General features: G+C 50.6%; 2 protein-coding genes across 22 annotated transcripts in view; both read right to left on the bottom strand.

Annotated features, from left to right (window-relative positions):
* The window catches only part of PITPNM2 (phosphatidylinositol transfer protein membrane associated 2), a 143,394-nt gene extending 126,882 nt beyond the window's left edge, over positions 1-16,512 (bottom strand). For all 4 annotated transcript variants that reach the window (XM_058281288.1, XM_058281296.1, XM_058281295.1 and 1 more), the window contains exon 1: positions 16,382-16,512. The gene's annotated coding sequence lies outside the window, so the exon portion shown is untranslated. The remainder of the gene's footprint in view (positions 1-16,381) is intronic.
* A 1,654-nt stretch (positions 16,513-18,166) lies between these two features.
* The window catches only part of MPHOSPH9 (M-phase phosphoprotein 9), a 68,436-nt gene continuing 62,654 nt past the window's right edge, over positions 18,167-23,948 (bottom strand). For all 18 annotated transcript variants that reach the window (XR_011646476.1, XR_011646477.1, XR_011646478.1 and 15 more), the window contains one exon: positions 18,167-22,172. Coding sequence is in view for 13 of the 18 variants with exons in the window: in XM_058281279.2 (XP_058137262.1) it covers positions 22,071-22,172 (102 nt within the window). In the remaining 5 variants the exon portion in view is untranslated. The remainder of the gene's footprint in view (positions 22,173-23,948) is intronic.

The following is a 23,948-nucleotide window of genomic DNA, read 5'->3' as shown; positions in this document are numbered from 1 at the left end:
TCTGCAGTACACATGTGTATGCAGAAATCTTCTTGGTTGTTTCTCCGGAAAACCCTGGCAGATTCAGCGCCCTTGGGCAGGCCCTGTCAGGCGCACACCTGGCTGTGTGAGGGGGCGCAGAGGCACACCACACCCTCCACCCCGAGGAGGCCTAGCAGATGAGTTTCCTGAGAACGAGTCTGGTGTGGGACGACGGTTTTCACTGGGAACACCCTTGGCGCCCCGGGAGAGGCCCGAGGCGGCTCCAAGAAGCGCTCCCCGGCTGGCCGGCTCCTCGATGCCTGCTGCGAGCACCTGCCGTGCCGCCAAGTGCTTTGAAGAGACACCTTCTCTGTTCACCTGCTTCCAGGCCGGGCTAGCCAAACGCTCTTTCTGTAAAAGTTGTCTGAACCCCTGGGAAGAGGAAAGTCTTAACTCAGATCACACCCGGGTCCCCGGGTGCTTCACTTGTACCAGGTTCACAGATCCCCGCGGCAGCCTCTGCGGCAGGCCAGGGGCGCGCCTCTTGTTTCGACATGGGGGAATAGCCAAGTCTTGACACCACGCCTCAGTCCAGGCTTCCCGGGTCTCAGTGGGGGATGATGTGCTCGGACATTAGACCACACAGGCCACTGCAGGCCCAAGCGAGCTCGGAACCCAGGAGGCCGTGGTGAGCCTGCGGCCCGCTGCACTGTCAACAGCCCGCCCCGGCTCCCACGCTCCAGCAAGCAGGCCGCGCCAGCCGCGCCAGAGCCTCCCCAGGCCAAGGGGAAATGAGAAGCACAGGGCTGAGGGGAAAGGCTAATCAAGCAGCTCAGTTTATTCTCCTTGTATTCTTCGACTGTACTTTTTCTACTTCTTTGTGTCCTTTCATGAGATGATGGTTATAGTAAATGGTAGCTCTTTGTTGTTTTCACTTGTTCTGTTTTTTGCTCGCTGTTTTTGCACGTTGTTTGTTTGTTTTCTTTAGGAGGCACAGGGAACCGAACCCGGGACCTCCCGTGTGGGAGGTGGGCACTCAACTGCTTGAGCCATATCTGCTCCCCAATGGTAGCTTTCTAAAAAATAATTCTCTAAGGTGCAAACAACCCAAGTGTCCATCGACAGATGCCTGGAAAAACAAAATGTGGTCTATCCATAATAGAATATTACTCCGCCATAAAAAGGAGTTCTGACACACACAACACTGTGGATGAACCCTGAAGACATGATGCTCAGTGAAAAAGGCCAGGCACATACATATTGTAGGACTGCCTTTATATGAAACATCTAGAGTAAGCAAATCCACCGAGACGGAAAATAGCTAGAGGTTACTACAGGCCGGGGGCGGGGGAGTGAGTTACTGCTCAACAGCTACAGAGGCGATGGGGTGATAAAAAACGGGGGGTATGGATAGTGGAGATTTTTGTACAACACTGTGAATGTAATTAATACCACTGAATTGTACGTGTAAAGTGGGTCAAATGGCAAATTTTATGTTTTATCTATTTTATCACAGTGAAAAAAAAAAGATTAGAAAATAAAGCCCTTCCTTGGCAAAATACTCTTTATACATTTTACAGGTCAGTGAGACCAAGTCACAGGCCTACTGAGGTCCCCCCAGAACATCAGCTCCCCAGAGGCTGGAGCACTGTACCTGGCAGGGTCCAGGAAGCACCGGGCGCGTCTCAGGTACTTGGGGACGGAGCGGCTGGCCTGCCTGCAGGCCCTCCGCCACCAGCCTCAGCACGCTCCTGGCAGGAACCCACCTGCGTGGCTCGGCAGCTCAGCAGGAGCCCGGCCTCAGCTTGCCCTCCGCGGCGGAAGGGACTCTCACACGCGAGGAGTTTTCTCCAACTTCCCACTTGACTCACAAGCTCTTCCTTGCCTGGGGTTTTGAGGCTGAAAACCACCGCCTCACACTCATACGTTGTAAGTGGGAATGTAAATTGGTACGACCATTATGGAGAGCAATTAAGCAACCTCTATCGGAAGGACCCAGCAATGGTACTCCGGGAAACTGAGCCCCCAGGCACGAGTGTGCGTGTGCGTGAACCCCTGTGCCAGGGTCTCGCCGCTGCGCTGTCTGCCATTAGGGTTCATAGTCTAAAACCCCATCAGCAGGGAACCGTCTAACAAATGAGGGTACATTCGGACAGCAGGAGAGCAAGCCCACCGTTAAAAGAACAGGCGGCTCCAAATGGGCCGACAGAGGATCGCCTCCAGGATTTACGTATCGTCAGCATCGCAGAGCAGGTGCAGAACTGCATGCAGCCATTTGTGTTGGCTCTTAAACACGTGCGTGCGTGTGTATCGTATACATGCAGGGAGCCTCCCTGAACAGCGTACACAAAAGACCAGCAACTAGATCTTCTCTTGGAGAAACCAGGGGACTGCAGGTAAGGGTGGAAGGAAGTCTTACTTCTCCCCATGTACCTTTTGAATTTAATTCCACGTATAATGTGTTACTTATCCAAAGAGTTTTAAAATACATTTTGTGACACCACACTACTGTCTGCCTTTTAATTCCATGGAACTTACATTCTTAAAGAATCAAGAGCAGACCTAAAAGCCATTAGAATCATGTTCACGGCTGACTAGGGGACTGGCCCACGTCCAGCGTGGGATGGCTGGCCCCGTGGCCCTCGCGACCCTGCCACCCATCGCCAAGTGGGCGAATGAGTGGGCCCAGGCGCTGGCTTCACAGGAAAAGCCCCCGTGGGTGGTCATACAAGCAAGGCAGAAAATGAAAAGCAGAAAAACCAAACAGAGGAGGGAAAAGAAAAAACAAAGGGAGGCGGTGGCATTCCTCACAAAGGAAGTAGGGCGCCCGTGAGTGAAGGGCACAGCACCTCACCCCTTCCCAGTGCGTGGCCCCACTTTGTGAATGACTCAGTTGTCCCTGAAGGTCCTGACTGCATCTAGCTTATGCTATTGAAAACAAAGCAAGAAATGCTTTTGAGGAAGATAAGGAAAATTATTGGGAAAACGAGAAGGGAGCCTCATTCCCGACAAAGCTGGAGACATGAGGTGTCCTTGTACCAGTGACAATGACATGACAGTGTCGGTGCCCGTTTCTAGCAGTGGTTAATGGTTTACTCCCAACAGCCAGGCTCTTCTCCTAGGGTTTCATGGAAAGACCGCCCCGCGTTCCAGCTCGACAGGGCGGCCAGGGCAGGAATCACAGCAAGAGAGAAACTCTGAGCGCCCCATCTAGGAGGATGCACCAAGGTTCACCTTTCCTAAGGCTGCTTTCTGCCGAGGAGGCCCTCCGTGCTGGATGCTGAGTTTGGAACAGTGGACTTGCAGCCTTTGTAACAACACTGTCCAGTGTGCAAATAACATTCAAAGCAGCCTCAGTGGCTCCTCAGGGTCCCGTTCCCAGGTGAGAACATTCTGGTGCAGGAGGTTAAGTAACATCCTGAACCACAGCCATTAACTGCTACAACCAGAACCAGGACCCGAGTCTCCTAACTCCAAACCACACTTCCACGGCTGAAACCCTAAGTGCAAGGCTTAGTGCCGAGAAACGGGCTGCAGCACCCCGTGCTCACACCTGTCACACGTTTCTAGAGATTCTGGGTTCCAGGGAGGCAAAGGAGACCCTGGCAGCCACCTACGAACGGCCTGGGTGCCACTCCAATCTCCAGCCAGAGAAGTTCTTGGCTCGCCAAGAGTGCGGGTGCCCCTCCTCTACGCTTCCTCCCATTAAACGAGCTAACTGTTTACGGCTCGCACAGGGGAATGACAGCGTTTGCCTATTTATTTTACAACTGGCCGCTGTCTGATTCCTTCTCATTATTTTTGGGTCTGTCTACTTTGAAAATAAAGATAACCATTAAAGCCATTGAAAAATATTAATTTTGCACCCATCTTTTCTTAAAGTTAAGTCCCGTTACTTCTTCCTAACTCCCGCCTTGGCTTGAGCTCCCACAATGGTGAGGAACGGAGACGAGAGGGCACTGCTGTCTTGCAGCTGACTCTCATGGAAATGCCTCTTGGAGCAGTGTTTTTGGACCCCAGAATTCTTCTTTAACACTGTACTTGTTACGGGTTGAACTGCGTCCCCCAGAAAGATACGCTGAAGCCCGAACCCTCAGAACTTGTGAACGGAGCCTTATTTGGACCTGGGGTCTTTGCAGGTAGAATTAATTAGAACGAGGTCATGCCGGAGCAGGGTGGGCCCGTAATCCAATACCACTGTGTCCTTATAAGAAGCGGAGAAGAGGCGCCGGAGGCAGGGCCTGCACTGGTGCCGCGGTAACCCAGGAGCGCCCAGGGTGGATGGCGGCCCCCAGACTGCGGGAGAGGAAGGATTTGCCTGCAGGTTGCCGAGGGATTGCGGCCCTGGCGACACCTGTTTCAGACTTCTGACCTCCAGAGCTGGGAGGGGATGAAGTCCTACCGTTTGAAGCCACCCAGATGTGGCACCGGGTTCCTGAACACACACTTAGGGACCTGCGGCTAGCAGGGGCCACAAGCACCATTAAGTGGCTCCTGCCTTAAGATGTTCTTTATCACACTGAAATCTGCACCTGTTCTTCAATCTGTGTGTTTCTGAGAGGGATGGAGGTTGAACTTCATCGAATACTTTTCTAGCATCTATAGAAAGCATCTATGCTGTTTTGCTTTTCCCCTCTTTTTTCGTTTGCTACATCTCCCAATATGAGATCGTGGGCCAATGTTTTTGAGACTGGTCCACACGTGGTGTCCGGGGCCCCTGCTACGTGCCTGTACCGGGGCCCAGGCAGAGAACCCAAACCAACGGCTCCTGCCCCCAGGAGGCGTGTGCTCTGACTGGCCCCTGCTCCCCGCCGGCCGCGCAGCAGCGTGCTTTGTGAATCCATGTGTGCCACAGGCAGGACCCGCTGAGGCCCAGTGGAACGGAACGTGAATTGGGCCCTGCAGGAAGGGACTAAAGGCTGCAGATCACTAGACAGATAAGTGCTGGCCCGGAAGGCCGGGGAGCAGGCTGGGAATGAGGCCCCCTGCATGGGGCCCAAGGACATGCTTTCCTGGCCCACAAGTGTCTCAGCTGCACAACAGTGGCAATGAAGGGGCCTGGGAGGTACCCGGTTCAGCCAGGTTTCCATAGAAAGGCCCTCAGCCAGTCCCCCCTGACCCCATCCATCGGCCCGCCCTGCGGCAGCCCCCAGCCTCCTCTGCACCTCCAGGGCTCTGTGTAACCGGGCCTGAGCTTGAGGTCCCGATGGAAGCAGTCCCAGCGGATGGTGACCATGGCCTCTCTAGGGAGCCGAGTGCGAGGAAGGATCCGAGCACTATTAAGTGGCTCCTGCCAATGGTGCACCTTGCCGGTACTCAGGGCTTAGTGAGTCCTGGCAAGGTGTGAGGCCCCTTCACTTGCATTCTCCTGTAAACCTCACGGCCAGCCAGGGGCAGGCAAGGGAACAGAAGCGCCAAGCGAGCACGTGACCCGGGCCAGGTCACGCAGCGGAGGGCGGCAGAGCAGGACTGCAAATCCAGGAGGGCTGCACGCTGCCTCCTCGCACCCCCAGCGCCTGGTGCCCTCCGGGCTGAGACACCTGCCTCCAGTGGCTCTTCGGCTGTGCACGCGAGGGAACACAGGCGGTTGGCATCTGCTCTTTGGAGAGGTATTTATCTTTCCACTTGCTGAGAGCAAGCAAGAGCCATAAAAGTGCAGGCCCAGCGTCAGGTGCATGAGTGTTCCACACAGACGGATGTCATTCACACAGACAGATGTCATTCACACGTACACAGGGCTCAGCTGTCAACTGCCAGAACACCGTCGCTGAAGAGGAGCAGCGAGCCAGCGTGCACAGCCAGTGGCTGAGCTGGGGGCTCTGGCCGGGCCACAGGTACAGGGGCCGCCTCTCCAGCACCTGGGAAAGGCTAGGTGCTCCAAAAATGCAAAACCAAGGTGAGGTTCAGCCTCAGGAGCGGCTTGAGGATCCAAGTGATAAATTGTCACCTGACCTTTAAGGGGGAGGGCAAAGGCAAATGCCCAGAAGCCCAGACGCCGCTGCCTGACAAACCCATCTGCACGTCCTCTTTAACGCCTACCGTTCTGCAAAGGTCAGCAGGAAGAACAGGGGCTTAGACCCAAGAAAATCAGAGCTCCAGCTCTGGGGCTTTCTGGCTGTGTGACTCTGGACAAAAACTTGAGCCACTCTGAGACTCTGTGTTCACTGTAAGAGAGGCACTAACACTCCAAGTTTCACTTCCCACCGGAGGTCAGGTCGGGCATCGATGACACACATGGGAAGAGAGAGGATTTTCATAAACTCTTAGGGGAGGGGGGAATGTCTCCTGCTTCCTTAATATATCTTTTCTTATAATTTATAGAAAGGACTAGAATACTTCATGCTTCAACCTCCTCTGTCTTCTGCCTTTGAATGGAGGAGCCAAAACACAGGGGAATGTTGTGAGACAAAGGAGTGGAAAAAAATCTAGATAATCTACTAAAGCTACTGACACCTTGGCATCAGCATAATTGTGTACCATATATGCACACATATGCACATACCCACACAGTGCTTGTCCCTCACTATATACTTTCAAAGTACGCCCAAGTCTACTGTTAATGTCACCAGATCCAGAGAAGCAGAAGGGCAGGAATTAACGCCCCAACCTGTCAGGTGAAGAAGTGAAGGCCCGGGAAGGGGACGCAGTCCAAGGCCACACAGCAAGGCTGGACTGGGCCTCCAGATGCCCTCCCCTTCAGGGAGAGCTGAGCCAAAGCACAAGACGGCAGCTGTGAGCACTGGTCTCCGTGCAGTATTAAGCCCATTGGCTCATTATCGTCAACGACAGCATCTCTCTCTCACACACACACACAAGGTGACTGAGCTCTTGCTGAGAAGCCCAGGCTGCCTGGGGAACCTTGCTCCAGGAAGGGCTCCGGACCCTCTTCTGGCTGGCAAGAAAAGCAAGAAGCCTGGTGGGCTGCCAGCCCAGCATCTCCATAGTGACAGAATCCCAGAAGCTGTGGGGCTAGAAATAAAATTCCGCCTCCTGAAACGCCCCCTGCTCTGCAGGGCTGATGGCGGGATAGCCGACTGGGCTCCAGCTGCACAAGTGCCTGGCCAAGCTTGGGGGCCAAGACGGAAAAGCGGGGCTAGGCCCCAAGCTGGGACCGCCGGGGACACAGTGTGACCCTCGCCCGGTGCGGACCTGCAGCGTCCTGACAAACGACTCGCTGTGGGTAAGTTCTCGTACATGAACAGGGTGCTCTGCCCCCTGGCACCAACATTCCTGTACACACCAACGTCCAAGACGGGCCTCGGGAGGTGCCCCTCCAGCCCTGAAAGGAAGACGTGGTCCCTTCTCCAGGTGCACTATGGGACGATTTTCCCACTTAAGAAGTTCTGCCTGATGCTTAGAGTCCAAGGTGGGCCCTCAAAAGCCAATTCAACTCCAAAATGTGCCCAGGGTACTGTAAACGGCCTAAAGCAGCAGTTCAGCATCGAGGTTCAGAGCCAGACTATAGATCTGAGTCTATTGAGGAAGTCACTCTACCTCTCTGGGCCTCCATTTTCTCTTCTACACAATGGGGTGGGATAAGCACCTGGCTCAGAGTAAGCTCCCAAAAAGCACAAGCCGCTGTGGAACGATGGCTCGGTAATCTGGAGGCATGTGTGGGCCGTGTGTGCGTTTGTGTGGTAGCCTCAGAACCTAACTGTGTGGATGAACATTCTGGTGGAAAACGGCCTTTGGCAGCGCCAGCTCTGTGTAGGCCGGAGCTCCCTGAGCCAGCTTGCATCTCACGCAGGTGAATTAAGCTTGACCTCGCCAATGAGGAGACCCCAAGGGCAGAAGTCAAGGGAAATGCCCGAGATGAGGGCTGGACCCTTCCCAGAGGCAGGAGCAAACCCTCCTACTTAGCGGATGAAGTTAACTAAAATTAAACAAAGGGGGAGGGCGGGAACATAGGAGTCTATAGTTAGGGGGAACCCTCATTCCCGTTTTATATATTTGAAGACTGATTTTTAAAATTTATCTTTTAGAATTTACCACGAACATTAACATCGCTTTAAAAATCTAAAAACTCATTTAGAAAAACAGGAATTTAAAAAATCGAAAGTTAACTTCGTACTAAAGGAGGGTCCCCGCTCGAACTCCTTGAGTCCTCCCCCAGTCTGAACCTACAGCGACTTGTGACAAATCAACCCGTCAGCCTCGGTTTATCTTCCACTTAAGATCACAACTTAAGATCCCTAGTACAATTATTAACTATTTTAAGCCTGCCTTAAAATAAACTGCCTTAAAAGTCTCCAAAAAAAGGGCAGGATGAATACAACTCCTCATTACTCACCAAGCCCTAAATTAATAATTAAGCACCCTTAATTGGCGAATATGGAAATGCACGGCCCAGCTTCCTAGGCACCACTGCGCCTGAAACCGGCCACGGCAGATAATGGATTTCATGTCGGCTCATGGAGGTAATTCACATCGAAAGTTAATTAGGCTAATGAAGGCAAGTGTGACTTAGTGAATTGCAGGCTGACTTTCCACTCTGACTCAGCCACCCCAGGGGGCCCCGATGTCATCCTCCTGGCTTGCATTTCCTGGAACGCCAAGCGCCGGGACCCAGGAGCCCGTGCTACAGGAGACGTCTCCCCAGCCTTCTCCGGGGCACGCTGCCTGGAGCCAGCGAGGGCTCCGGAACCTCCACTGGGGAAGGAGCTGCCGGGTATCTGGAGTGGCAGGTGAGCCCCTGGGAGACACCCTGGCCTGCATACCCAGGACTGATAAAGACTTACCCACGCCGGCCCCACTCATAGGGGTACACAGACCCATGCTCATGGTCGTCATCTCCATGAAGCCACGGAGCATGCCTGGGAGGCAGGATGCTCCCCCCACTGGAGGGGGGCGCAGAAACCAGGCACAGGAGGGGCGATGAACTGTCAAGGGCTGCTCTCTAGGAAAGGGTACAGCTTGCCCCGCTGCTCTAATCCTTCTCAGTAGTTCCTAACCCAGAGCCGAGCTGAAGTCAAAACCCCCTCTCTCCTGAAAGCGCTGCTTCTGCGGGGCTCTGCCGGGTCCTTCCCGCCCTCTCCCCCACCTCCCCGAGCGCAACGTTAGCAGGAACCTGCCTCTGCTACCTCTTCCTCCCACGCACAGCTTTGCGAGCCCTTGCTCTTTGTCTAAGGAGCTGGAGGGCAAGAAAAAGGCCAAAAGTGAGGTCGGGAGGGGAGACGCGGAGCCTGAGCTGACCTGGCGCGGAGGTGAGAAGCCGGGCTGCGGCCCAGGTGAGAAGCCGGGCTGCGGCCCACTCCAGAAACCCGCACCCTACCCCCAACAGAAAGGACCCCCTCACCGAGGGTCTGCTCGCCCAGCAGGAGCACGGACAGTCCAAAGTTTTTCTCACACCTGGGAAGAGAAAGCACCGAGTCCCCAGTGACACCCCACGGGCCTGGCCCACCCTGGCCTCTGACCTCCAGCCTGCCTGGGTCAGTGGCTGCCGGACTGGGTGACCGGTCAGAACTGGGCCTCAAGACCCTGTAAATGAAAGGGGTCCCAGGGCATGGGGCCCTGTCTCAGGGAAGGTGCTGTAGGACCATGGGGCCCTTTGAGCTCTTTGAAAAGAAAAGGCTGCAGAACAAGCAGAAGAGGAATTCTTCCCCCACCTGGAGAAGGGAGAAAGCCCTGGCAAACAAACCCAAACTGAAAAGGGTTCAGGATGACCTGGACCAGGAAATACTGATGGGTCTGAAAATCAAACGATGCCGCTGCGGATAACAGTTTGGCGGTTCCTCAGTGAGCAGAGAACTCCCATGTGGCCGGGCAATTCCACTCGTAGGTACACGCCCAAGAGAACTGAAAGCCAGGGGCTGGACAAACACTTGGATGCCGATGTCCACCGCAGCATGAGTCACAACCAGTCTGGCTGAGGGTGGTCTGGGGTCACTCACCTCTCCCAGAAAGACCTGCCTGGCAGTGACAAGCCACAGGGCAGGCTGGGTGGCTGGACCAGATGCCCCCTGTTCACCAGCCGAGTCCTCGGCCTCAAGCCCTCTCTCAGCCCGCGGCCCCGCCCAGCCTGCGATCCTAGGGTTTCAGGAAAGTGGAGAGTCATTCCTCTGCCTGCAAAGGTCAAACCCTTCAACTTCGGTTTTTTCCAATGCTCCTTCCGGCTCTCGAGATTCGCCTGGTTCTTAATTCCTTTTCCCCCCTGCTGGAGAGCCAGATAGAACGTTCCTCAGGAAAGAGGACGTTTCCCCAGCGGTCAAGGGGAGGTAACATGAAAAATGGGTGAAGTCAGGGGCTATGAAACCTTGGTGTCAAAGGAGTGCAGGAAGGATCGTGCAGGTTCCAAAGCCGCCCGAGCCGAGCAGTCGTTACAGTGAACTCATGGAGCCACCGTGAGTCACCCGCAGCTGGGGCCTGAGGCAAAGCCGGCCTCCTCCATAGCCCGGCAGGGCAGCTCTCCCAGGCACACCCGTGGCAGGGATTTGTGACGCGCATCCGTGGCTACTCCAGGGAGCAAACGCACAGGCTACGTCCCCTGACGTAGAGACGGCTGCGCTCCCTTCCGCGCTGGACTGACACAAATCACGCTCCAGACCAATTAAATAAGCCACTTGGAAACTTTGCTTTGCTGCATTGGAAAACGTCACACCCGGGGAAACGAAGTCTTGGGTTACTTAGGTCCAAGTGACGCCTGAACAAGTGAAAAGTGCTTTTGGAACGCTTGAGGCTTTTGTAGCTCACGGTGTTGGAGCGCTGGGTTCTCAAACACATCAAACAAATTTCCTTTAAGCTGGTAGTTACTGAGCCCGGGAAGGCTGCAGGCCTCCCACCTACCAGATGGTTCAACCACAATAAACGTTTGGCCTGTTAGATGCACAACAGTGATGAACTAATTGAAATATGCTGCGACAAGCAAACCCAAAATAAATGGGAAATAATTGTTTCCTGACACGGTAACCCACTGAATCGCCTCGGTGTCTGGCCGAAACTGCTCTGATTTAATGTCCCCCATTCGGCAAGCCTCGCTTATGTGTGGTTTTCAAAGGGCTTAAGTGCTTTTTTTTCAATGCGAATACTCAAGAGGGGAAAATTCTAATTGCAAAAAATGTTTGGTTTTTCTCCCACTTAAAAAAAAAAAACCGCACAAGTGAAAAGTCAACTCTTACAAAGCGCCAAGAAAAGCAATTAATGGGCCCTCCCCTCAGTAGAGGGGAAGAGAACAGAGACATTCTCCAGAGCGCCACGAAGCCACCATCAGCCACAGCCACGCGGCCCAGGGGAGCCCTGGCCCTCGGCCCACCGCATGCCGGTCAAAGCTGTTCGCTGCTGAAAAGCAGGAGCCGCCAGAGCTCGTCCCCAACACACCCCGTGCCTACCCCCAACTCCCTCAAAACTGCTTTCAAGAGGCTGTCAGGAGCGCGGGCGGGAGGTATGACCCCCAGGCCTGCTGAGAAAGCCCCCCCCACCGCCCCTTGCCGGGCACTGGCGGGCCTGGCGAGCCCCCCTGGGTGGCCGGTGACCCTGGTGGCGGCCAGGCTGAGCTACGGGGTCAGCCAGGGCCAGGGAGAGCGGGTGGGAAGCCCCCAGAGGCAGAAGGGGAGAAGCCTGGACCCGGCACCAGGAATCAGCGCTCTACAGGGACGTCAAGAGCAGGAAGGGAAGCTCGGAGCACCCAGATGGCGCCTGTGCAGCTCCCAGCAGGCCTTGAGGCCTGACGCCTGCCTTGGCCAGGAACGCCTCCCCACACAGCGCCTCCCTTCGGGCCCTACGCGCCCTTCAGCAGAGCACCCCGCTGCGGGTCAGACACGGGGTCAGCAGCGCTCCCTGCCGAGGCGAGGGGCGAGGGGGCACCCCTGAGCAGGCCTGTCCCAGACCTCAGCCGCCGCTCGCCCTGGGGCCCCAGCCTCCGTCCCACAAGTCGTGACTGAGCGTGAGGGGATGCCGTGGCAAGGAGCGCGGAGGAGCTGCTGGGGCGGGCGGCGAGCGGAAAGGCGGGGAGGCCTCTGCCTGGGCTGGCCCTTACGTCTGCGACTCCCTCCTCCCCTGTAAAATGCAGGCCACAGTCCCGCCTCCCTCTCAGGAAGGCTGGGGAGCTCAAGGGAAGGCCAGGAGAGTGTGTGGGTGCAAGAGCATCACACCCTGACGCGCCCCCTCCCCCGGCTGCGGTTCTTGGTAACTCTCTGCCCTGCCCTAAACCCTTGACTCTGCCTAATGGCCCTAACATTGACCTCTGACCTCCCTGACACAGAGCCTGTGTCCAACCCCTTTCTACACAAGGAACAGGGAAAAGGCAAGAGCACACAAGGAAAATCATCTTTGTGAAGGAGGCGAGCCATCGGCAGTGCTTTCTCCCTGCTCTTCCCCCCATGCCTTTGCTTAGTTTTTTGATTCTTCTGTTCTGGGACCTCCTCCTGGATTAATTTTCTTTTACCCTCTGGCGGGGTTAGTTGTTAATATGGGAAACACGAGCACAGGCCAGCCCCCTCCCAGCACTTCTTACGTCTTTGCCCATAAGAAGGGGCACGGGTTTGTCACAGTGTGCGCCAGGCTGTGTGTGAGGAAGTCAGCGCCCCCCACACCCAGTATACAGAAAAAAGGGCCAATGTACAGGACTGGCAACTGCTTCGCCAGGTATAAAGGGCGCGGAAGCGGTCATCAGAGGACTGGGCTCCAGGCCCGCGGAAGGGTCTTGGCAAGCCACTCATCTTCATCCTTAACAGGGCGGGGGCGCTCCCAGCTCCAGTGCTCTCAGACTCTCCAGCAAGGCTACTGAGGATTTGAAGAGGCATTGCCGGGTTTCCCTCTTTTTCTCCTTTCACACCAGAAGACCTGTTCTGGGGGGTGGGGGGTGGGGGTGGGGCATTGTTGTTACCACAGGTTTTATACCATAAATCCTACACACCTCGATCAATGCTGTAGACTACCACAATTCTACCCCTTCTTCAAGGCTTCATTCAAATGTCACCTCTTCCAGAAAGACAACCCTGACTACCTTTCCCAATGAACTCGTACTGCCATCCAAGTAGGACTTACACGATCCGTGCTACCTGTGGGCTGGATCTCCCCAGACATTCTGGAAGTTCTTGGCGAGGACGTGCAAGGTCAATTAATGCATTCACTTTTGTTACCTGTCCACTAATTTCCAGAAACCTTAAGTGATGGCTTGTAAAGAATATACAGAGATAAGATTTACACAGAAGCACACACACACATACAGACAATAAAGGAAAGCGGAAATAAATATGCTGACCATGAACGTAACTGCATAGAGTTGCTAGACGGAATATCACATTTTGTTCTGAGCATCCTGGAAGCCAGAGAGAAGAGGGAATCACAACTTGCTGGAAAGCCAGTGTGGTAGAGAAGGAGTCAGGCAGAAGTGGGTACAGATTCAGAGACTGGTCAAATCACAACCCCTGCCCATGTCTCAACTTCTTTCTCTGAGGGAAATGGGGGGAGATTCTACCTAATCTGCAGGGGTGCCTGGGAAAGCCCGTGCACGCTGTGGGGTGCCTATGTGCCAAGAGTCCATGTTGTCCTTCTACACTGTTCTCTTCATTATCAAAGGAAGAGGCAACCTGGTTTCTCAGAGGGGGCGAAGTTTGCCTAAATTCTAAAAGGAAACTTCATACAGGATATACGAGGCCTGAAGCAGGGGCAAGCCCCAGATTATGGTTTCCTAGCAAACCAAATAAAGATTTGCCCTGGCTCTATTTTATAACATCCCAGGGTGAGTACCAGCAAAGGCTTAATAAACATCGACCAAATGATTATGGAGAAGAGAAGCTGTGCAAAGACCACGAGCGTGCATCCCTGTGCAGCGACAAGGAATCCTGTTGAGCTCCACAATGGCTGGGATTGAGCTCATCCAAGCAGGGGTGAAAAGTGGCGGGCAAGCATCCGATGGCCCCCCTAATCAACACAAGCCTCCTCAATCTACGACCACAGAAAAGCGAGTGAAACCAAGCTCACATGGCCTTCCATGTCTTTTCTAAAAACAGCAAGGCGGTGATCTTGAAACACCAGAAGTTTCCTCTGCTAATCTCTAAAAACAACTGCACATCTACATGACTGGTTCTTTTCAGAATACCAAGCTTGAAAGACTTCACCGGATGGGATGGTTAGGAGAACATCTGCCTGGTTTTAAAATAGCCTCTGGACAGGGAGGGAAGCAAAGCTGGATCCCCGTAAGAAAGCCTATACACAGTCAACTTTGAACTGGAAGGGTTCGTAGCAGTTCCTCATCTGGTGCGCTCACGGCTAGCTGCTGGATGTTCTCCAGAGCGCCTACCATGTACCGGGCACTGGGAATACAGAAACAACACTGCCGTTCAGAGCGGTAAGTCAGAACAGGGTGGCACAAAGACAGAGACGAGCGGCCTGGGGAGGCCAAAGGCAAGACTGGGCCTCGATGAATGGGGAGCTGATAAGGCTGAGGGGGAGTGGACCAGGACTCCAGCACCATGCCTTTGACGAACTCTAGGTAGCTTGAGGTGGCTGGACCTTAGAGCGTGAGAAATGAAATGGGAGCGATTTCTCTCAGATTCCATGAGGAGAAACCAAGTGGCTGGCCTTAAGCGTGCACGGCAAGCGATGGGTAAAGCCAGCCCTGGAAGCCAAGCCCACACTCCAATTCTCCATCTTCCTGCCTCCCAGGCTGGGAGAGAGAATGGCTCATTCGACACCCACTGCCCAGAGAAAGTGACCTCTGCACCCGCCACCTTCAGAGCAGAGCCTGTCCTATACTGTCCTGTTCATTTGGCAAGTCACTCCCCAGACAAAACACAACAAAAAACAGCTCTTCCTAACTCATCAGGTTTCTCTTTGCAATGGGAGGGGGCTGGGAGTGTCTTCCGATCACAGAATCCAGTCTTTTCAACAATTTAACAGCCACAGTCCTAGAGCCAGATAAGCTAGGGTCTCCCAGGTTCGTGTGGGAGGGGGCTTCTATTCCATCAAGGGCTGACAGTGCACTGGGTGCTGACTCAGGCCTGTGGACCAGACCTGAATCAGACTCCACCTCTGTCCTCCAGGAGCTCACTATCCAGCAGGGGAGATAAGCCAGACACAAAAGTAACTATGAAATAAGGCAGGCAGACAGTGATAAGAGGGACCCAGACACAGATAAGAGGCAGTGGGAGCTCAGAGCAGAGAAATGATGCAGGGCCTCAGGCAGGAGGGAAGATTCAGATAGAGGAGAGCCTTGACTGCCTTCCACGCAGAAAGGGGAGTCTTTCCTGGCAGCCCTGGTGATTCCCGGATGGGGGCTGGAGAGAGAACTGGTAACCGGCAACGAAAAATGTTCAAACAAGGTCTCCTTTAAAGAACACAGATCCGGGATGGGAGAAGGCAGGTAGATCCCAGTCTTTGGAAATCTGCCCCAGCCCATCTTCCAGAGGTAGAGAGAGCAGCATAGGATGAGGGAACTAGAAGTTTTATGTAGGGGAAGCAAGTCCGGGGAAAAGGGGACCCTGCTAGAGGCTTGCCTTGAAATGACATTGACAGAGCAAGCCCACAGTTTCTTTTGAATGTCTGTTTGGAATTTCTTGAGGAGAATCACTGCAGCAGGGGCCTGGGGGGCACTGGACCCAAGTTCCCCTCTCCCCAAGCTACCCATCGGCCCTGGCGCTGATAAGAAGGATGAAGGCTGTGTGGAAGGGGAAGCTGCCCAGCTCTAAAACAGAGGTGGCACCTCCGATTAACCCCATCCTGAAGGGGAGACTCTCAGCATGGAGATGGGCCAGGCGGCACAGCCGCCCTAGACCTTGTCCTAAATTGGGCCACACCCCAACCTTAGGTCCCCTTCACCCACCGCCATGGCCAGGGCTGAAAGATGTCCGGCTGCAGGCTGGGAGGGGCCGAGGCCGGAGCAGGGGCTGTGCCCACCCGCCCCTTCCTTGCCCTGTCAGCGAGAGGGAGTCGGACCCGGGCAGGCCCAGTCTCGCAGCCACAGCTGCCCCTTGACCACTGTGCCACTTGTCACTCGGGGAGGGGGGCCCCACATCCCAAACCCCGCGGTGACCGACAGAAATTCAGAAATTAGCATTTTGGGCACAGTCCGCAAGGCCAGTGAGTCACCGGGGGCCGGCTCCGGGGTGATTTCCTGAGTCTGGGGTCACGCCGCGTCCAGCCGGGGTCCCCGGGCACGCCACACCCTCTCCCCGCCTCGGGGCGGCCGGGCCCGGGGGCTCCCACTTTTCCCTCCAACCGAGGCGGCGCGCTGCGGCTGGGGCACCGGAGGCGGCGGAGCAGGGGGCCGGGGCCTCTCAGACGCGCCGCCGGCCCGGCATCGGCTCCCGCGGTCGCCGCCCGGTGCTTCCCGGCCGGCCGGGGGCGCCCCCCAGGCTCGCGCGGCCGCCCCGCGCGCCCCGCACGCCCCGCACGCCGGGGGCCCGGCGCGGGCCTGGGGGAGGGAGCCCGCCCGCCCGCCCGCCCGCCCGCCTTCCGGGCCCCGCGCTGCCGACACACTCACCCCGCTCGCCGCCGCCGCGGGCTCCGTCCTCTGCCTGCGCGCTGGGCCGCCGCCTCACGCCGCCGGGGAGGCGCCCGCCCCGCGGCCCCGGCCCGGCCGCCCGCCCTCCGCGACTCGGCGCGCCGCTGCCGCAAGTTGGCCTCGGGCGAGCCGCCGGGCGCCCCCGGGCATGCTCCGCGGCCGTCGGCGGGCCGGGCCGGCGCACGTGCGGGCCGCCGCGGGGCTCCCTGGCGGGCGGCCGCCGGGCGGAGGAGCGCGCGGGGCCGGGCTGGCACCTCACTCCGCCGCGCCGCCGCGCCCCAGCGGCCGCTGCTGCCGGCGCGCGCCGGGCCCCGCTCGCATTCCCTCAGTCGGCGGCGGCGGCGGCGGCCTGCGCCTCCGTCAGGCCACGCGAGAGGGCGGCGGCGCGGGCGGCGAGTCCCCACGGCGGCCCCGGCCGCCCCGCCCGCCCAGGGCGCGGGGCTCGGCCGGAAGAACCCGCTCAAACTTCGGGCTTCCCGCTCTGGCCCCCGGGCCGGCTCGTCGCCCGGCGAGCCTGGCCGGGCTGGGGCAGGCTGCTCTGGCTCGTCTCCAGTAACCCCAGATCTAGAGGTCGGGGCCTCGATTCCAGGGGGTGAGGTTCAACTGAGCCCAGGCCCGTGTTCCAGGACCTCCTCGGCCGCCGCCAGACTTAATGCTGGAAGAGCTAAATGCACGGGGAGGGGGCGGGGGCACGGAGACTCAAGTAACCATGACTCTAAAATAGCACCAGGTACTCCTTGGGAGTAAAGCCGCAAACCACGGGGAACGAGCTGCAAGGCTTCGTAAGGTATTTGGTATTATGGACAGGCCAAAGGTAACTTGACTGAAGCCCAAACCTAGGTGCTTAGGAACTTAATCAGTTACAGATCAGAGATTTAGAAATAGCTACCAAGGAGTTCTTGCCTCAAGACCCCAACCAAATTATCCTATGAGCCAAAAAATTAAAAATACTTGTTGGTCATCAAAAATACTGGCAACAATAATATCAGATATCAAGACAATAGCTTGAATCTCTAGACGGGGGTGGGGGTGGGGCCGGAAGACAACGACAGGATGGAGGAATGGGCAAGACATGGGACTAGAGAAGGATCAGAAATAGCTTTTTTCATCTTGATGTTCCACCATGACTCTTAGTGAAACTGAAAACCATGAAGTATATATTTACACTGACCATGGATGGACTTGTTTGCCAAATCTGAAGTAATGGGGTGAAACGGCACACACCTAAAACCTAGTGATAGTTACCCATCACTAAGTGTTTCCTTACATGGTTCACAGAAGACATGGAATGCTTTACCCTGGAAGGGCAAGTGTCAGCTGAAAGCAAAGTAGTAGTCCAAGATGACTTGAGATAGTCATATCATGGATGGAAAAACCATAGAAGGCTGTTCATCCCCTTGAGTAACTATCAGAATTGGGGACTGAATGGGCCAGGAGAGCCAGCATTATATGACTCACCTCAAAAATACCTGTCACCTAGATAGGTAAGTTATACTTTGACAGAATTACAAACCCACACACAACTTGTCATATGATTGCGCTGATCAGTAAAGGTGTACCATCAAATATGGAGCCCTCAGTTCCTTCCCTACACCAAGAGGTGCCCCAAGACCTACTAAGAAAGTTTTCTGGAGAATACACAGTTCACCAGAAGGACGTTCTTTGCCACCTGAGTAAGTACCGTGGTAACCCTGAACTCAGACGACTCCTGTATGCCCAGGATTCACGGTGAGCCAGTATGAAGATACTAATACCACCAGACAGTTCATGTCCACAGATATTTATTGAGCGACTGTGTGCAAAAACGAAAAAGACATGGTCCCTGCTCTTATAGAGCTTACAACTTCATTACTCTGACATTTGACTAGATTAAAAAACTGCAACAAGCACTTATCTTTGTCTAACAAGCACTATATATGAAGCAAATTTTTCACATTGGTCACTGTTACAGTGAAATTGCTAAATGTGAACAAAACATAATTATCTTTGAAAATATGTAGTAATAGTGATGACACAGTATATCATGTCAGCAATTGCAAATTTATGGCTTGGTTCCTCCTATTTGAGAGGCATCTATTGAAATAAAACACTCTGGAAGGAAAAAGTTTAGTAATACAGGCCCTAAGAATACTGGTGTAGTTGGCATATAATCAAACTGTCACAAAACTCTCAGCAGACCAGGGATTATTTCCAAGAAAATTTGTTCGATATCATCAATTTAATCTGGCCTACAAATTTCCTAACCACACGCAATCACTCATGACATAGGTAAATACAAGTTAATTTTATGATTACTAAAGGGCACTAGGTATGCATTTATTTTTCCTCCCCCCCCCACCCAAGGAGGTACTGGGGATTGAACCTGGGACCTTGTACATGTGAAGCAGGCACTCAACCACTGAGCTACAACTGCTCCTCTGAATTTATTTTTTAAAGCTTCTTAAAGATTTGCAACATAAGTGGCACGTTAAAATTTACTGAAAATGCTTTTGAGGCATCAAAAATAAAAATGACAAAAACGTCAAGTTTGCTACATATATAGGTGCAGGGTTCAGAATTTAAATAGAATTCAGCAAAGCACCTGGCTTTCTTAGGCAAAAAAAAAGGAACAGTTTTCAGTTGGTCATTAAACTCTAAAAACAACAAAACCTCATCATCTTTATATATCTTCTAATACCCAGCAGGAGGCACTACCTTCATGTGATCCTGCTTCATGGGCCATCACCTTTACATGTCTAATTATGGAACATTTGAAGGAACATTTTTATTACATCAGCAATAATCTTTAGGAAAATAGGTTATTTTACACCAAATAACCCCAAACTCACCAATTTTATTTAAGATCAAAGTGTTCTCTGACCTAACACTCAACAAGGTATCAATTTTTTTAGTCTCAAAACACACACACACACACACACACAACCACCACCACACTAGGATGAAGCTCATTTAAACTCCAGGAAAGCTCATGTTATTTTGCAGAAACGTGAACCAACAAAGTGAGAAACATCAACCCAAATTAGTTTTTAAGTCAATTGCTCGGGATACAAATCTACTTTTTTATTTTAACAAGTACTAAATTGTTACCTCAAAAGTCTATTGAGCTCAGAATGAATCTAAAATGTACCATTTATTGAACAATTACTAAACACTAGGCACTTTATATAATCTTCCTTAATGATAAGAATTTCATTCACATCATTTACTGATGAGGAGGGCTCATCAAAAACGCTCTCCACTCAGCTGGTCTCTGCCTGAGCTGAGGGACACCACTCTGCCAGGCCCCAGCTGCTGTGGAGTCCTGGTGGTGCCACTTTAGCTACATCTACTCCTAATTCAATTGGAACATTTCCTGTGAATTCTAACTTGGGACTCTGGGCATTTTTCTTCACCTCTGTAGCTCCCACAGAGGCTTTGTAAGGGGAAAAGTAAGGGGATCCAAGGGAAAGGAGGGAGCTCACTTTCTATTTGCATTTTTAAAGGCACTACCCAGAGGCAAAATATTCACTAGGTTTTTCACTAACTGTGGCACAGTTCCAAGGGCAACAAAAATAGTTTACCTCCCTGGGGCTATTTAAGATTGAAAACTTTCCTACTTTTAAGTTGCGGAGTACCAAAGGCAAAAACAGCTGAAAGAATTTTCCTCAGTTTACCTCTTCATAGCTATAAAGAAAGAACAAATTTTTTTTTTCTAAGTGTCTGATATTTCCAATCTACTACATACTTAAAATATCAAAGCATATGCTTTCCAAGAGAGAGGTTACAAAAGACATTTTGATGGGGCTTAATACCTTTCTTGGAGTAAGCCAACATAGGGTATTAAGAAGATAGCTACTTGACACGATAAACTACAATCTCTTCTGAAATGGCAATTTCCTTATTCTTAAAAAGGCAGATTTTACAATAAAAGCAGGAAACAATGAAATATCCTAAGAATTTTCAAGACAGTGTTTAATGTCATATATAGAAACACATTAAAGAAAGGCATATCATCAGTAAAGTCTTTACTAGTGCTGACACAAGCTGTACTAGAATTTGAGTAAAATGAACTTTCTCTTTTCTCTAATAGACTTTCTTTAAAAGCTAGGAAAAATATCGAGAATAAAGGCACTTGATTCTGTTGTTGAGAAATTACTTTTCACTAGCCCAGTCTTCAACTGGTTGCAGAAGCGAGGAGCAAGATTCATTTCATGGTTATGAGCAAGAGGCAGCTGTCAGAACGTGCCCCTTTTTTGGTAAGAATCCCCACAAGCTGAAAGAAGAAAGCATGGTTATGGGGACCTGGCCTGGATATCAGCCAGGTGAAGCTTTGGTGAAGGGTACTGGGACAATCGGAGATCTCTGCTCTAAGGCATATATATGCCCTAATGGAATATCTGGATTTGGCTTGGTTATACTGAGAGCCTCATAAGGACAAAAGCTCAAAAGCAAACCAAATCTAAAACCTGAGCATTGTCAATGGGAATCAATTTTGAAAGTTTCAACACACGTGGAGTTTGAATATATGGGCATAGGGTTCTGCCTGGTCACTGAAAAGTAGGCGGTGAGGCAGCCCAAATTTGTCCAACAGTCAACTCATACCTGCTAGTGCTCCCTACCCTAGAGCAGAGACTCAAGAGCCACAGTGCCCTGCCAGAGCATGGGTATGAGCCCTCTAGCAAGGCCAAGTGAGAGGCACCAAGCTATGGGTTGCGCTGGTCCAAAACAGTGTTCTTACAGTGCCTGCTATGAGGTTTTGAGTACCGCCCCCCTTTTTGGCAAGGGTGGGGTCCTGGGGAGTCGAGGGTGGAGATGGGTTAAAATGACTGGATGATGACTTTGACAGCTGAAGCCAGGTATATTAAGAAAACCAAGGCTATTCCTAAAAACCTGACTAGGGTGGGGGGCCTATATATCTCAAAGCTTTATCTGCCAACTTATTATCAACAGTGGGACAGAATTTACATTCAAAACAATGGTCAGAAAACTACAGCTCTCCCATTGTTTTCTTAAAATTATTTCATAAATGACAAAATTAGTGAATTACCTCCCTTTCATTTTTATTTCCTTACAAATAATAAAGTTTAGGAAAACAAAATTAGTTATATTCATGTAGTTTTTCAAAACTTTCCAATATTCCATTATTACTGTGCTAATATTCACTCTAATATATGTTTCAAACAAGACTTGAATCATTTTTTTAAAACCTCAACACAATTGAATCCATTATATACTATAATTGTTTTTGCATTTAGCATATATTAGTTTATCATTATGGAAGCTTGTTGTTTTAAGCACTTATTTAAAAAAGACACCCGAATCATATTTACAATGTAGAATAAGTTTATAAAATTGGTATGCAAAGTTAAGTGTAAAAGGATAACACTATTTGTTTAGAAACAAGTTGCTTCCCTGTTTACATTTGCTTATTCTTGATATAAATTGGAGACATGTACTATTTAAAAATAACACTTTTTAAATAGTAAAATATACAAGAGATTCCTGAGCATAACAAAAATACCTTGAAAATATGTGGCCATTTGAAGTATAAAATAGCAAGTGTATAGAAGAGCATGATTGTAAAACTATTTGAAGGCTTATAAAGAGTACAAAATAGTTTGCCTTTTCTGAGTGCATAATTATACATTAGTGCAAACAAAAATGTCTCAAAATTTAATGGCTACAAATCTCAAAGATTTGCAGAGGTGCGCAAAACATGAAACTTCTTTAGTGTCATGCGAACTGAACCCAGTTCCCGGTTAATCCTTTCCAAACGATCTTCTAAAGCTTCCTGCGTGAAAATAGTGGAAAAAAGTATAATTAGCATTCGACATCAAGGTCAATGGCTCTACAATTACCAAACTGACTTCTTTTTCAGCAAAAGAGCACGTAGAAACATTAAAATCACAGACAGCTTTCTACACAACTCACCTTTATCATATAGTATTCCTTTTAATCTGAACAATGTGAATCAGTTTTTCAATCATTCAAAGTAACTGCTGCACTTGTAAATATTCTCAATATTTTACACTAAATAGAGTAACTATTTACTCTAATCGTGACATGACCAACTGGAAAGAGAATTCTCTGACTTTGCTCAACAGAGCATAGAACAAGAAGAACCTAAGAGGTACTTCGTGTGTCCCCCAGAAGATACGGACGTATCGGGTCAGTGCTATATCCCACTTACACATATCATGAAAACCAAATAATTTTCTTCTGTCAAAATTTTCTAAGTTAAAAAAATAAGAAAATTGCTGAAGGAGACTTTTCCAAAGATTAATAGATTTCACAATAATTCAAGGTAACAACTTCTATTTTTCAATAAACAGTACTGGCTATATATACTTATCATTTTAGATAGTTTATTCAGTATTAATGCCAATATTGTCCTGAAATAAAACATTAAAACTAAATCTTTAACTTGTAAAAGCACTACAAGTTCATTATAGAATATTTAGAAGACAGATGAACAAAATTAAAGTAAAAAAATATAATACCACCATGAAGAAATCACTGTCTTTTCTATTTTTTTCTGCATTTACACATTCCACATTTTAAAAAGAAAACTAAAAACAGAATCAAACTCTCTATTTCAAACTGTTCAATTGGGCTCTGAACTTTTCATGTTATGAAATATCCTTCTACAGCATCATTTTAAATTAATATGCAATGTTCCATCGGATGTTCCATATTTAACCAAGAATCTTTTAGTAGAAATTTAGGTTGCTTCTAATTCTAGATCATAATTAAGCCTGCAGTTAATATTCTTAAACATATTGCTTTGCTCCTATCAACAGGTATTGCCTTAGGAATCATTCCCACAAGTAAAACTGCTAGGTCCAAAGAAATACACACTGCAAAAGTTTTGGATGTATGTAAAGTGGCACTCCAGGAAGTTTGTAACAATTTCTATGTCCATTTGGCATATCTGAGAATAAGCTTTTCCCCATCTTGGCATCGTTTTTAAAAACACCTGTCAATGTGATCATTTTCAAAAAAGGTTAATATCTTTGTTTAAATGTGTATTTTTAAACTCTTCATGAAGCTGAACAACTTTGTGGTTTTTTAACCCAGTTTTATTTTTCATTCATGAATCCTATGTGAGCATCCTCAGGCCCCATTTTGCTGTCATTTGTCATCTTATTGGATTTGAAACAACATGGATACACATGAACAGAAACTAGTGTTCTTTAAGTCTTACTTTAAGAAACCAGAAAGAACTTATATAAAATATATATAAAACTAAATGTTTCAGATAGATTTAGAATCAGAATATCAGCAAATTTACCTTCCACCTTCCCAGTAAAATATTTTAAGAGTTTCAAGTATTAATTGAATCTTATAATTTATTGAATATAAAATTTTAGAGCAACAAAAAGACTAAAAAGACTTAAAGTCAGAGAAATACAGAAATATACAGAAATAGGATACAGGCCCTAGCAAAAGACCTCTACTATTTTCTTTGTCTACTCCTTTCCTTCTGGTATCACAAATCAATCTGAATATGAGCTTTTCTGCAGTCAAGACATGTAAAGTTAAAACATGCAATTCTACAAGGGACACT

Source organism: Dasypus novemcinctus, chromosome 19 (assembly GCF_030445035.2).
Source record: "Dasypus novemcinctus isolate mDasNov1 chromosome 19, mDasNov1.1.hap2, whole genome shotgun sequence".
Lineage (NCBI taxonomy): Eukaryota > Metazoa > Chordata > Mammalia > Cingulata > Dasypodidae > Dasypus > Dasypus novemcinctus.
This window is presented reverse-complemented; position numbering and strand designations above follow the sequence as displayed.